The sequence below is a fragment of the Rhinolophus hipposideros genome (assembly GCF_964194185.1).
Source record: "Rhinolophus hipposideros genome assembly, chromosome: 1".
Taxonomy (NCBI): Eukaryota; Metazoa; Chordata; class Mammalia; order Chiroptera; family Rhinolophidae; genus Rhinolophus; species Rhinolophus hipposideros.
This window is the reverse complement of record NC_138047.1, coordinates 10,682,023-10,695,500: the sequence shown is the minus strand read 5'-3', so window position 1 is coordinate 10,695,500 and position 13,478 is coordinate 10,682,023. Positions and strand designations below refer to the sequence as shown.

The following is a 13,478-nucleotide window of genomic DNA, read 5'->3' as shown; positions in this document are numbered from 1 at the left end:
TTTTGTAAACATCTAAGTCTTCAAGTCTTCATCTAAGTCATCTAAGTTTTCAAGTCTGTTCCTTGTTTATTTGTCCAACGGAGTTAGCAGTAAAATACAGTTGTAATGGTCTCTGCTTATTTTTGGTCCCACACCAATGCTTAAGATGTACATCTTAGAGGAGACCAGATATCTAGACCAGTACACTGGCATTCTGTTACTTCCATGAATATGCCAAGCTCATTTATGCTCTAAGGCTTTCAAAAAAAAAAAAAGATTTTTATTAAAACATATAGCTAACACACAACATTATATCAGTTTCAGGTGTACACCATAGTTGTTCAACATTTATATACCTAACGAAGTGATCACTGTAAGTCCAACAACCATCTGACACTGTACCATGCTGTCACAATATTATTGACTATATTCCCCATGCTGTACATTACATCTCCATGACTTATTTATTTTATGTCTGGAAGTTTGAACCTCTTATTCCCCTTCACCTTTTCCTTCCTTTTTGAATTTTTCAATTGCAATTAACATTCAATATTATTTTATATTAATTTCAGGTGTACAGCAGAGTGGTTAGACATTTGTATAATTTAAGAAGTGATCCCCCTGACTAGTCTAGTACCTACTTGGCACTGTGCATAGTTATTACCATATTATTGACTATATTCCCTATGCTTGGCTTTATATTCCCATGACTATTTTGTAACTACCAATTTGTTCTTAATCAATCCCCCTCCCATCTGGCAAACATCAAAATGTTCTCTATCTATGAGTGTGTTTGTGTTTTGTTTGTTAGTTTATTTCATTCTTTAGATTTTACATATATATGAAATCACATTGCATCTGTCTTTCTTTGTCTGATATACTCCTCTCACCACAATACTCTCCATTCATGTCACTGCAGATGGCGACAACCCTTTTCCTTCCATGGCCGAGCAATATTTCATTGTATATATGTACCACCTTCTTTTTATCGATTCATCCATCAATGGACACCCAGGCTGCCTCCATATTTTGGCTATTGTAAACAATGCTGCAATGAACATATGGATACACACATTCCCTCGAAGTAGTGTTTTGAGTTTCTTCAGATAAATACCCAAAAGTGGGATTACTGGCTCCTTCTTTGTCTCTTGTTACAGCCTTTCTTTTAAAGTCTCTTTTGTCTAGTATAAATATTGCTACCCCAGCTTTTTTACCCCCATTTTCATGAAATAACTTTTTCCATGCCTTTATTTTCAGTCTGTGTGTGTCTTTCAATCTGAAGTGAGTCTTTTATAGGCAGCATATGTAAGGGTTTTGTTTCCTTATCCATTCAGCCACCCTATGTTTTTGATCAGAGAATTTAATCCATTTACCCTGAAAGCAATTGTTGATAGATATGTAGTTATTGCCATTTAGTTATTTATATTTTTTATTTGTGTGTGTGTGTGTGTGTGTGTGTGTCTTAAAGAAGTCCCTCTAATTCTGGTTTCATGGTGATGCATTCCTTTAGATTTTTCTTGTCTAGGAAACTCTTTATCTGTCCTTCGATTTTAATTGATAGTCTTGCTGAGTAGAGTAGTCTTGGGTATACGCATAGATCCTTGCTTTTCATTACTTTGAATATTTCTTGCCAATTCCTTTGGCCTGCAAAGTTTCTGTTGGGAAATCAGCTGATAGTCTTATGGGGGCTCCCTTATAAGCAACTAACTGCTTTTCTCTTGCTGCATTTAAGATTCTCTCTTTGTCTTTAAACTTTGCCATTTTAATTATAAGGTGTCTTGGTGTGGGCCTGTTTGGGTTCATCTTGTTTGGGACTCTCTGCACTTCCTGGGCTTGTATGTTGGTTTCCTTCACCAGGTTAGGGAAGTGTTCAGTCATTATTTCTTCAAATACATTCTCAGTCTTTTGCTGTCTCTCTTCTCCTTCTGGTACCCGTATGATGTGAATATTGTTATGCTTGATGCTGTCCCAGAGGTCTCTTAAACTATCCTCATTTTAAATTAATTATACTTTCCCATATGCTGTTCTGATTGGGTGTTTTCTACTGCCTTGTCCTCCCAGTCTCTGATTCGAGACTCTTCTTCACTGTCTGCCGGTGACTCCTTCTAGTGCTTTCTTCCTTTTAGTGATTGTATTCTTCCCTTCTGACTGGTTCTGTTTTGTGGTTTCTATACCATTTTTTTAATGCTTGCTATTTGAAGTTCTCACTAAGTTCCTTGAGCATCCTTATAACCATTGTTTTGAACTCTGTCTCTGGTAGATTGCTTGCTTCAATTTCGTTTAGTTCTTTTTGTGGAGTTTTCTCCTGTTCCTTTATTAGGGATGTATTTCTTTGTTTCCTCATGTTGGCTGCCTCTCTGTGTTTGTTTCTATGTATTAGCTAGACTGTTAGGTGTCCCAGTAATGCCAGGTGGCCTTATGTGGTAGGTGCTCTGTGGAGCCCTGGCAGTCTCCCTGATCACCTGTGCTGGGTACTCCAGGAGTGTCCCTTATGTGGGTCGTGTGTGCCCTCCTGTTATATTTGAGCCTTGATTGCTATTGGCATGTCAGTGGGTGGGATTGACCCTAAGCCTGACTGGCTGAGGGATTTGGCTATATCCATAACTTACGGGTTGCTGTACAGAGGGCTTACCACATGGAGTGCGATTTGCCCAAATGGCTCTGGTGCATGTTGAGACATCCCTTTTTGTGTGCCACTTGTGGGACTAATTGGGTGGTGGTCTGCTGTGGTGTGAAGCCAACCTTCAAGTATGTTGGTTCTGGGGGCTCTTGGCGGGGGGACTCTGGGGCAGGCCCAGGTCAGCCACTGCCTGTGACTGGCTGGGGGCTACCTGGTAGGAGCTACAGAGCAATCCGTGGTTGGTCTCTGCCTGGGCTGTACCTGGAGGCACATGGGAGAGGCCACACTGTGAACTGTGGACCACAGCAACCAGTATCGGGCTGGGGTAGCACCACAAAAAGCCAGGATACTCCGAGGCCTGCAGCCAGCTGCTCCCACAAGGTTCAGCCACTGATAAAGCATTGTGCAGTATGGAGTGGGTGTGGTGGGGTCTCAGTGAGTCACCACGGTGGGGTAAGCAGAGTTCACCATACCAGATTCACATTTGGCCAAGGGTGTGCTCAACAGAAAAAATGGCCCCCACCTGCCGGCTGCATGGCAGAAGGACCCCACGTAGGGAATATGGCAACTGTCCCTCTAGTCCTCACCCTGACACCACACAACTCAATCTTTCCCTATATGTCTCCGGGGCCCCCGTGAATCACTGTTCCTCCTCTAGAGCCCAGGGTGAGTGCCTGTGAGTGAGTCTGTGCTTGGGCCCTTTAAGGGGACATCTGAATTTCCTGCAGCCTTCCATCCCACCTGGACATTTGGAATCCCCACTGTTCTTCACAGCCAGATGTTGTGGGGGCTCCTCTTCCCAGTACCAGTACTCCTGGCTGGGGAGCCAGTTGTGAGGTTGGGTTCCCTAGCTCCTCTGTGGCCAAGATATCTCTCCCAAGTTTCATCCTCCCCATGGAGGTTTGAGGCCAGCCCATTTCACTTCTCCACCTCCCCTACTAGTCTCAGCGTGGTAGGAGACCACGATCTTCTTTATATCCTTAGTTATAAAACATCTGTTCATCTATACTTCAGATGGTTCTCCAGGTAGATTGTTCTGTAATTTAATTGTTATTTTGAAGTGTTCATGGGATGAGGCAATCAGCATTTATCTACTTTGCCATCTTGGATCCCACCACCTAATTCTTCACACCTTTCTATATTTTTTTGTTAATGGAAAAGTATAAATAATATTGCAGATGTATTATCCTTATTAATGTTGGACTTCAAGCTACTTCTACCATCTGAACACAGTTCTCACCTACAAATAAACAGAAAAATCATGGAAATAAACGTTTAGGAAAGAGCGTTTGGGGCGAAAGATGATAATGTTACATAGGTAATTCCTTAATTCAAGTCATATAAAAATGTGATTTACATTTTATATTGTTGATTAATGGTAACATAAAACTGTTTCATGAAAGGTCTCTCCCTTCATCTGGTATTGAGTTATTGATTTTATAAGGCCTGTCTGGTAATGTTGTTGTCACATTATTCATTTTATAAGTTCTGTCAATCATGCTGTTGTCTAAAAAGTATTATGGAAAACAGTCTCTGAAAATATTGGAAAACATGATCAGCAACAAATTTGTCTTCAAACACCTAAAATTTGAGAAGCATTGGATAGCACCTATTGTCACCACAGTGTTTATTATGTTCAGTATACTATTAGGTCGATGCAAAAGTCATTGTGATTTAACACATTAAAAGTAATTACAAAAGCCTCAATGACTTTTGCATCAACCTAGTATTTTAAGCCCTGTTTCAGGAATTTAGAGAGTAGATAACTTTTATAAGAAAGATTTAAATGAGAACATTCTAGATGGGACACTTGTAATATAGTTTGAAATATTCCTACACATTTCATAATTAAGTAGACTATAACTGCAATTACTTGAATATTTCAAAAATTGGCCCTAATTTCTAGAAGGGAAACAAAGTTAAAATTAAAGAATTATATACTGTTTTTGTTGTTTCTAATTCTCGAAAGGCATGAATCAGAAACTAAGTTTGCAAACTGGCTGTAGGCCACACTTCTCCTTTCTTCAAGCAGATTTTCTAAAATCTTTGTACCATTTGAATAAAGAAATGTTTCAGTCATAATACAGATAACAAAATATTTTTGCTTACTGTTTTTGCCAGTAGAATTTTCACATGACATGACAGTACCTTTTTCATCATTTTATGTATTGAAGGTTCTGTGCTGAAAAAATTAATAGCTTAGAACATACCTTAAGATGTTAATTTTCTAAAAGTACAAGAAAGGAAAGCTCATTTTAAGGAAAAAGCCATTAAAATAAAAAACAACCCACAAAAAACTGAGTAAATTTTTATAAAGCTGTTTTTTCTAAGAATTGCAAAGTAATGCATTAGTGTAAAATATAAGTTGACTTTTTAAACTTCTTTGTACCAATCCAATCAAACATGACCCTTCTGAAATTACTTGTATTCACTAGACCGATATCAATTGTACTTTTTATCAGATTAATCTAAATAGCATCACATATATATGTTTTCTATTATCTAAAATTAAAATAAGTAGAAATTTATTTTATTTTATTTATGTGATTTATTTTGTATTTACACAATCCCCAAGTTAGGTCTAGTCTCTAAAGGTATTATTTAAAGGCCACATTTCATAAGATATATGTCATTCCTACAAAATGTCTCCAATTAACTTAAATACTATAAATAATATTTGATTTATTTCAGATGCAGCAGGAGTTGGAAAAAAATATAACTAGAGAACTAAAAGAAGGTATGTTGCCAGAATGTATGAATTCAAGTTAGATATCATTGATTTCTGGAATAAACTATGAATAGTAAATGGCATCCCTTTCTATGTTCAGATAATAGATACTACATTAAGTATTTTCTTGGGCTGGCCCGGTGACTTAGGTGGTTGGAGTGCCGTGCTCCTAACTCCGAGGTGGTGGGTTCAATTCCCACATGGGCCAGTGAGCTGTGCCCTCTACAGCTTAGACTGTGAACAGCAGCTCTCCCTGGAGCTGGACTGCCGAGAGCAACTGGAGTTTGGCGTAATCTGCCCCTGGCTGCTGAGTGCTGCCATGGGCTACCATGTGCTGCTGTGAGCAGCCGGCATGAGTGGCTGGCAGCCAGCAAGAGCTGCCATGAGCTGACTAGCAAATGATTGCCACACCTCGGGTAGCACAAGGCTCATAATACCAGCATGGGCCATGGAACTGTGTTCTACACAACTAGACTGAGAGACAACGGCTTGAACCGGAGAGGGGAGGGGAGAGGTGAAGAAGGGAGGGGAAATTTTCTTACGCATAGCAAATGAAAAAGGTTGAAATCATAAACATTGTAATGAAGAATACATTTATTCCTGATTACTTATCATGCACTGTAGCTTTTTAAAAATCTCAAAAGTCCTTGTATCTCTGTATTTATGGCTGTCTCCTTCCTTTCCTCTGCCATCTCTACGGAACTGTCCACCTGCACGTTGAAAACTGGGCTTCATGGGGCGGATGGATGGCTCAGTTGGTTAGAGTGCGAGCTCTGAGCAGCAGAGTTGCCGGTTGGATTCCCACATGGGCCAGTGAGCTGCACCCTCCACAACTAGATTGAAGGACGACTTGGAGCTGGTGGGCCCTGGAGAAAGACACTGTTCCCAAATATTTCCCAGTAAAAAAACAAAACAAAACAACTGGGCTTCATCAACTTGTCATGTTTTTGCCAGTGATATGAGGTCCAATAACCAGACTCATCTAGTGATACTTAGGCAATTCCAGTTCATATAACTGTCACCTGCTGGGTGACATTTAAATTTCTAGTCATTGAGTTTGTCATTGGTTTACCGTGTACCCTCAGGAGAAACTCCAAATTCCTTTGCATGGAATAAAACACCCACATCAATTTAGTTCTTGCCAAATAATTCAGCCTTCTGTCTTCCTATGAACCCTAGTCTGCCCCTTTGCTCTAGCATCTGGCTGAAGTAGACAACTTCTCATTCCACAAGTGTTCTCCCCCACTCTCTTTGCATCTGCTTCTTCCCTCTATCTGGCATCCTCTGTCCTTGTCCTTCAGGCATATCACCTCCTCCAAAGAGTGGACAATATTGACACAAAACAGGGATGTCCCTTCTGTGTGTTCCAGTCGTGTCCTGCTTTGTATTTGTGTGGTATATGTGACTCTGAGTGGAAATTGCCTGTTCATTGTTCCTTCAGTTTATAGTAGATGATGGGTCAGGGCTGGACCATGTCATCTTCATCTTGTAACTTCAGTGCTTGTCATATTACCTTGTTAATAAATGAATGAAGGATGAGACAACCAGAAGCTCTGATACTTAGCCACAATAGCAGTTAAGTCAGTGTGCACCAGGGGCAAATTATATTGAATGGTCATCTCCCGTTGTGTACTGTTGTCTCATGTAGGTTTTTTCATTCTTCTTAACACTTATGCTTGGTTGTATTTTAGATAAACAACATAATTCTTTCTTTTTCTTTCTAGCTGCTGCTGAATTTGAAAATGAATCCTATAGACTTTTTCCTCCAGTATCTACTGATGATCTAGTTTTGAAAGCATCACAAGAATATGTACAGATTTTAAATAAAAAGTATATGATCTGAAACATAAATAGTACAAATTTATTTACTGGACTGTTTATATAACACTTTGTTTCCAATGTAACATATGACGTGAAAATCTTTATTAAAAATATTTTTGTATCATGTATAATGAAAATTTATGTAGTATTTTAAATTATATTTCTTGGCATCAAACTAACTTGTAAGCAGATTTGTGAATAAAAAAAAAGAATTGAGTTTTACCTACTCATACTGCTCGAATACCAGCTGTTTGAGCAAAACCCAAACAACCAAGTTGTAATTAATACTTCAGTGATGTTAATTGATAACTTCCTTGTGTTTTCCAATTTTTGTCACTACCATTTTTCCTCGAAAACAAGACCAGGTCTTATATTAATTTTTGCTCCAAAAGACGCATTAGGGCTTATTTTCAGGGGATGTCTTATTTTTTCATATACAACAATCTACATTTATTTATGTACAGCAATTGCATTTATTCATTTATTCACGTACAAAAATCTACATTTATTCAAATGTAGTCATGTCATTTTCTGGACCATCAGGCCAGGTACCCGTGATCCAGTGATAGCTACCACTTTCATATCACTTTATATTTTATAGAAACATTTTTACAAATTTCTAAATAACTTTTTTACTAAGACCATCTTAAGCAGAAAAATCAACAACAAGAATCACATAAGTGAGAAGCACTTGTAATAAATAGATGGTGTAAGCGACATGTGTCTGTAGTGGGAGCTGAAAGAAGGCACAGAATTGCCTCATTCCACCTATTTTTTTTTTTCTGTGCATGTCTGAGAATCATCAGGAAAGCGCGAGAACATTGATTTTGGTATTACAAATACATTTTAGCCAAGAGGCAGCTACTCAAATATGGAACCCTGAGTAATGAATGTATCCTCTGCATTTAAAGATTTATTTCCCGGCCCACTCAGAGCTGTTAGCTAAATCTGCCACCAGGTGGCACCAAGAGATCGACTAACGACCAAGCTCATTGTGTCTCTGAGGACAGAAGGTGCCTTTGCAAAGTCTGTTAGATTTTAAGGGTTTTTGGTTTCTTTTTGGTGTGCTTTGTTGTTTGGGTTCTTTTTTTTTTTTTTTTTATATGCTTTGTGAGTTACTGTGAGGAAAGGAAAGAGAAGGTAGCAAAAATAAGCAAATACTGGGAAATTATAAAGTTTATGAAGTTTCACAGCAGTTCTGCGGTCATATTCTCTATCAGTTTTTTAAATCTTGCTCTCACGACGGTACTTGAAAGCTCTGTGCAGCTTCTGTCTCACAAGCCCTCCTCTCCTGGGACTTCGCTTTTCCCTGAACGACGTGACTTCTGTGAAAGTTCTTACCCAGCCCAGGGCCTGCGGTCACAGGCTCCGGGAGGAAAGGTGGATACTTGTGTCAGATGGCTGCTTTGTGTTTCTGATGACTTTGGGACAGAGAATGCTCATCACCATAGATACTCATCCCAATAAGCATTTTCTGCTTTCATTTGAGTGGAAAACCCAAGGATACGTCAGAAATTAAAAGCATACAGAGCAAGGAAGAAAACAGCGTCAGCAAGTCGGGAGATATGCCTGGTTGTGAACAGACATTAAGGACGAACGGCAGAGAAGATGAAGCAGGAGATTATGGAGGAAACAGGAAAGACAGAGGGCCTTTTCCTCAACCACATTAGGAGACTGCCTCGATTTTCTGACAGCCCAGGATCTACAGCAGATGTAGGGGTCACTGTGGCGGCTTCCTGCACCTTAATTTATCACAGTCTTCTTTGAAGTGAAACTTGACCACCTGGAGTATGAGGTAAGCACCTGGCAGCAGTGCCCTTCCAGTACTCTCCTGTCCTTTGTTATATTGTTTCCTCCTCCAGATGTGACACATGACACAATGTTATTAGCTTTTCTTCAAATAGTTTTCTCTTAAAATAATTTAAGCTGCGAGGAAAACATCTTGTCCTTCCTCCGCTGTGTGTACCATTTCCTGGGCTCTCCCCTCCTTGCTGCCCATCTGGGTTTCCATCAGCTCCATTTCTCCTCAGCTTGAAGAAATTCCTTTGGACTTCCTTTGTTGACACTTCCTCTTTTTTCATGGTTCCAACCGTGTTTCTAATTGCTTGTTGACACACTTTATGATGGCTGCTTTAAAACCTCTGTCTGATGACTCTCATACCTGAGTCATGGTGGTGTAGGCAGCTGTTGCTTGTCTTTCGTTCGGCATGATACCTTCCTTGTTCTTGGAATTATGACTAATTCTCACTGGAAATCTGGACATTGGGGGTATTTGGTATTAAGCTTTAGAACCCCTTAAAAAGTCTGATACAATTTCATAGTGTGGCAAATTCACAAAAGAGAGAAAAAGAAAAACCAAGAACTACAGACAAGAGAGAGAGTGGACTGTGAACATTTGAAAGTGTAGTAAGTGTTTAGCTGCTTTGAGAGGTTGTCTCCCTGTGATCACTTCCTGGGATGTCAGTATTTCAACAGCGGTGACACAGGAGAAAAAGAAAACAAACAAAAAAGCCAAAGCAGCAGTAGGTTAGGTTGTTTGGAAGTATATCTTAATTTACTTTGGGGGCAGGGGGGGCGGACGACTGGGTTTAGAGACTTTTATTTTCTGATCCAGGGACTCGAGCCACATTGCAACTGATCAGGCCAAGAGACGTTGACTAAACCAGCCAGCTTCTCCTCCTTGAGATGTTCTCCAGTCATCAACTGGAATAAAAAAACAGCAGTGACCACAGACACCTTGTTAATATTCATCCCCAAGTGGGTGGTCTGGATGATCAGCAAATCTAGAAGATAGAGGGGGCCTTAGTCAAGTGACTTCCTGGGCTGGGTAAAGGGAGCTTCCTTTTTAAATGGCTTAAGTATATAATAGCCATGTACTATGGCATTACACTGTTATACACGGTAAGAAATAAATATACTTACATGCACTTGGGCACCTACACAAAAATAAACCAACATATTCTATTTTTGCAGGTATACTGTTCTACACCTTATGGAGATAAACTATTTGTGTTGATATTTTAAACTCCCAACAGAGCAGAAATGAATTCTGCCTCTTTGAAAATAATGCCAATCTGGTTTAATATATAAAGTTAACATATATTTCAAGGTGATGATGAGGAAGGTGAGATAAATGTCCCTATCATTTAATTTCTTTCAAGTACTCAGAAATAATTTATGACTTTACTGGGTGAAAAATTGTACATCAGACCTAGAGATGGATAAATGATAAAAGTCACGTCAGCAGAGGGCTTCCATTTTAGCAAGGGAAGTAAATTCTCTTGATATATAATCATTTTTCTAATAGGAAATGCTAAATCACTGAATAATTATTATTGATTAAAGTTACTGATATTAACTCTTAATGATTCCTGCCTTCTCCTCTATTTTCCCTTCCTTTTGTCAGTCTTTCATTTTGTTATTCATTCAACCAATATGTGTTAATTACTCGGAGAAAGAGTAGCTTCTTAAAAAACCTGCCCTACGAATGTAACATTCTGTGGGAAACAGAAAATAAACCAAATAAGTCAGTGAACTCTATGGTATGTTATTTAGGGATGCGTGCCAGGAGCAAAGGAAGTCAGGGTGGAGGGAAAGTGCTGGGAGTGTTGCATTTTTTGATATAGTAACAGAGAAGGGATGACATCTGAGTTAAGACTTAAGGAGGTGGAGGAGAGAGCATCCAGCTACCTGGCGAGGAGCATTCTAGCAGAGAACAGCCAGTGCAAAGGCCCTGAGACAGGCCTGGCATATGTGGGAAACAGCAAAGGGGCCATTGGGCTGCACTGGAGTCAGAGGGCAGAGTCGTGGGACATGGAGACAGAGACGTAGGAAGGGGGCACTCGTTGGCCCTTGCAGCTTTTGTCAGGAATATGGCCTTTGCTCTGAGTGAGATGGCCAGCCATCAGACGGCCAGAGGAGGACTACCTGATTAGATCTGCTTTTTCACCCACTGGCTCTGGCTACTACGTATGAGGATGGAGTACAGAGCAGCCAGTGGCTGAAGGTTAATAAGCATACTGGGTGTGGGCGGGGGTCTGCAGATACCACCACGACCCATACGTTTGAGATGCTTCTGGGACATCCAAGTGGAGCTGAGTAAATGGATCTATACATCTGTCCAGGGCCCAGCTCTGGGCTGAGGATGATTTGGGGATCCTGTATTTAGACGGTGTTTAATGCATGAGACTAGATGAAATCACCGAGGATGTGGGTGTGGATAGAAAACAGAAGAGGCCCAGGACTGAAGTCACGCCACAGTGAAGTTGAGGAAGGCCCTGCAGAGGACATGAGATGGAATGGTGAGTGCGGTGACGGGGAAACAGAAAGCCCGCTCAGAAAGCGTTGCTAGGAGAGTGACCCACTGGGACAAGGAGAGTGAATGAGACTCTCTGCTGGTTTCAGCAAAGATGGTCATGGTTGACCCGATAAGGGTTTGGGCAAAGTGGGGAGCAGAGGCCTGATTTGCGTGGGCTTGAAAGACAGTGAGAAGAAAGACGCTGACTTCAAGGAGTTTATGTATAAAAGGAGAAGGGGTGTAGCTGGACAATGAGTTCAGCTCGAGAGAGGATTTCTTTGCATAAGATGAGAGCACATTCAAACGTTTCTAGGAATCATCTTGTGCGGAAGGGAAATCTGACGATGTGGCCAGAGGATGGGACTACCCAGGTTTTATTTAGATCAAGGAGTAAGGCAAGAAGAGAAGGGCATGTGCTTTGGATGTTACTATATTGACGGATCCTAAAATGTAAGCAGGGTAAGGACCAAGGGGACACTAGAGTGACAGTGAAAAGGTGGTCTGAGGACGTGAAGGAAAAATGACTTCCAGCAACTTGCTTAAAAGAAGAGGGAGGACAAGAGTGCCCTTTGTGGACTGGACTAAGCTGAATCCCATCATTCTCCTGCTCCCCAGTGTCTTCAAGGGAACAAGCCACTTACAAAGTGTCCTCATGAGAGCCAGTGTTCCTCTTGAGGCCATCCAGAATTTCCATGTCCTCTGGTGCCAACTGGAAGTCAAACCCCTCAGAAATGTGAGAAGATCAATTCAACTTCCCTGAGGCAATGTCTCCTCCCACCCCCACACAGACACACAAATGGATGTAAGAATTTACGTAGGTTTTCTGAGATGGTTGTCAGGAACCTGGGTCTTTCCCTGGCAAAGTCATGGCAATCTGTCAGATCATTGAGGCTGGCAATTCAGATCACCCTCAGAGACTTCTCCTGGGGGGCTGTGGTCGTAGCAAAGGAATCCTAGACATTTTTGAGTCCAAATTTCCTCTCCTCTAACGGCTTCATTTTGCAGCTGAAGAAATCAAGAGATGACTTACCCAGGAGCATCTTGTTGGGTTAGAGACCAGGATTGGGACTAAAACCTGACCGTCTGTTTAGTGTTCTTTCCATCCCCGCCCTGCTCTCCACCTTGCAGCAGCTAGGGGCTGGACCAGTTAAATACAGCACTTGAGTGCACAAAGTACACAAGGGCACGAGCTCTGCCCCATACACACCAACAGCCTCTCCAGTAGCCCATACCAGGGCACATGCTGTTCCTCTGTCAGCCCCTCCTGCCCACAGCCTGCAGCGCCGGGCCACCTGGGCTGGGGTTCACAGGTGCTTTCAGCCAATGGCATTAAGGACCGGGTCCTCCAGGAGAACTGGCTTGTTCTTGCTCACCCTGGGAGGGAGGCAGAGATGCTGTGTGTTTGAGGCTGCATATCCATCTCACCAGGGCTGCCAGTTCAGGCTAGGGTGGCTAATTTTCTAGAATCTTCCTTATTACTTTCTGGCTGTCCTGAGGTCTGGTGTCGCTTCTTTTGGTAAATCCAAAGAAGAAGGACGAGAGAAAGTGGGGCAGGAAGGGAAACTTGGGTACTTCTTCATTTTCAAACATTTCTGAGAAATTCAATAAAAGATTGAATAAGTCAAGAAGACAAAATTGTTGTCCAAGCTAAGACCCAATAACCCCAATCATAATCAATAACCAGCTATTTTATAAGAATTTGCTATTTCAAAAAATGCTTTCAATTAATTGTCAGTTTTATTCGTCTTGAAGAGATAAGGAAGTGAAAACTTACAGACGTGGTTACTTGTCTCACATCACTCAACTATTAAGTGTCAGAATCGTGGCTCAGGCTCACTTTGTCACTCTTCAAAGCTAAAGTTCCTGAATTGTATGCACATTTGAATCAGTAATGTTATTATTCCATAATGCTTTACTGAGTCTTTACAATGTGGGCTAGGGAAAGAGTTGACAGAGATGAACTATTCCTGCTGTCTATCCTTGATTCCTCCCCCCGACAGTTGGGAAAAGACCCCAGAAGTCACAGCATCTAT

The 13,478-nt window shown here is 41.1% G+C and overlaps 1 protein-coding gene across 3 annotated transcripts in view; it reads left to right on the top strand.

Moving 5' to 3' along the window:
• The window catches only part of LOC308508178 (ankyrin repeat domain-containing protein 26-like), a 109,243-nt gene extending 100,950 nt beyond the window's left edge, over positions 1 to 8,293 (top strand). For all 3 annotated transcript variants that reach the window (XM_081074557.1, XM_081074556.1, XM_081074558.1), the window contains 2 exons: positions 5,291 to 5,336; positions 7,052 to 8,293. In XM_081074557.1, coding sequence (XP_080930683.1) covers positions 5,291 to 5,336; positions 7,052 to 7,170 — 165 coding nt within the window. In that variant the 3' untranslated portion in view covers positions 7,171 to 8,293. The remainder of the gene's footprint in view (positions 1 to 5,290; positions 5,337 to 7,051) is intronic.
• The last annotated feature ends 5,185 nt before the right edge of the window (positions 8,294 to 13,478 follow it).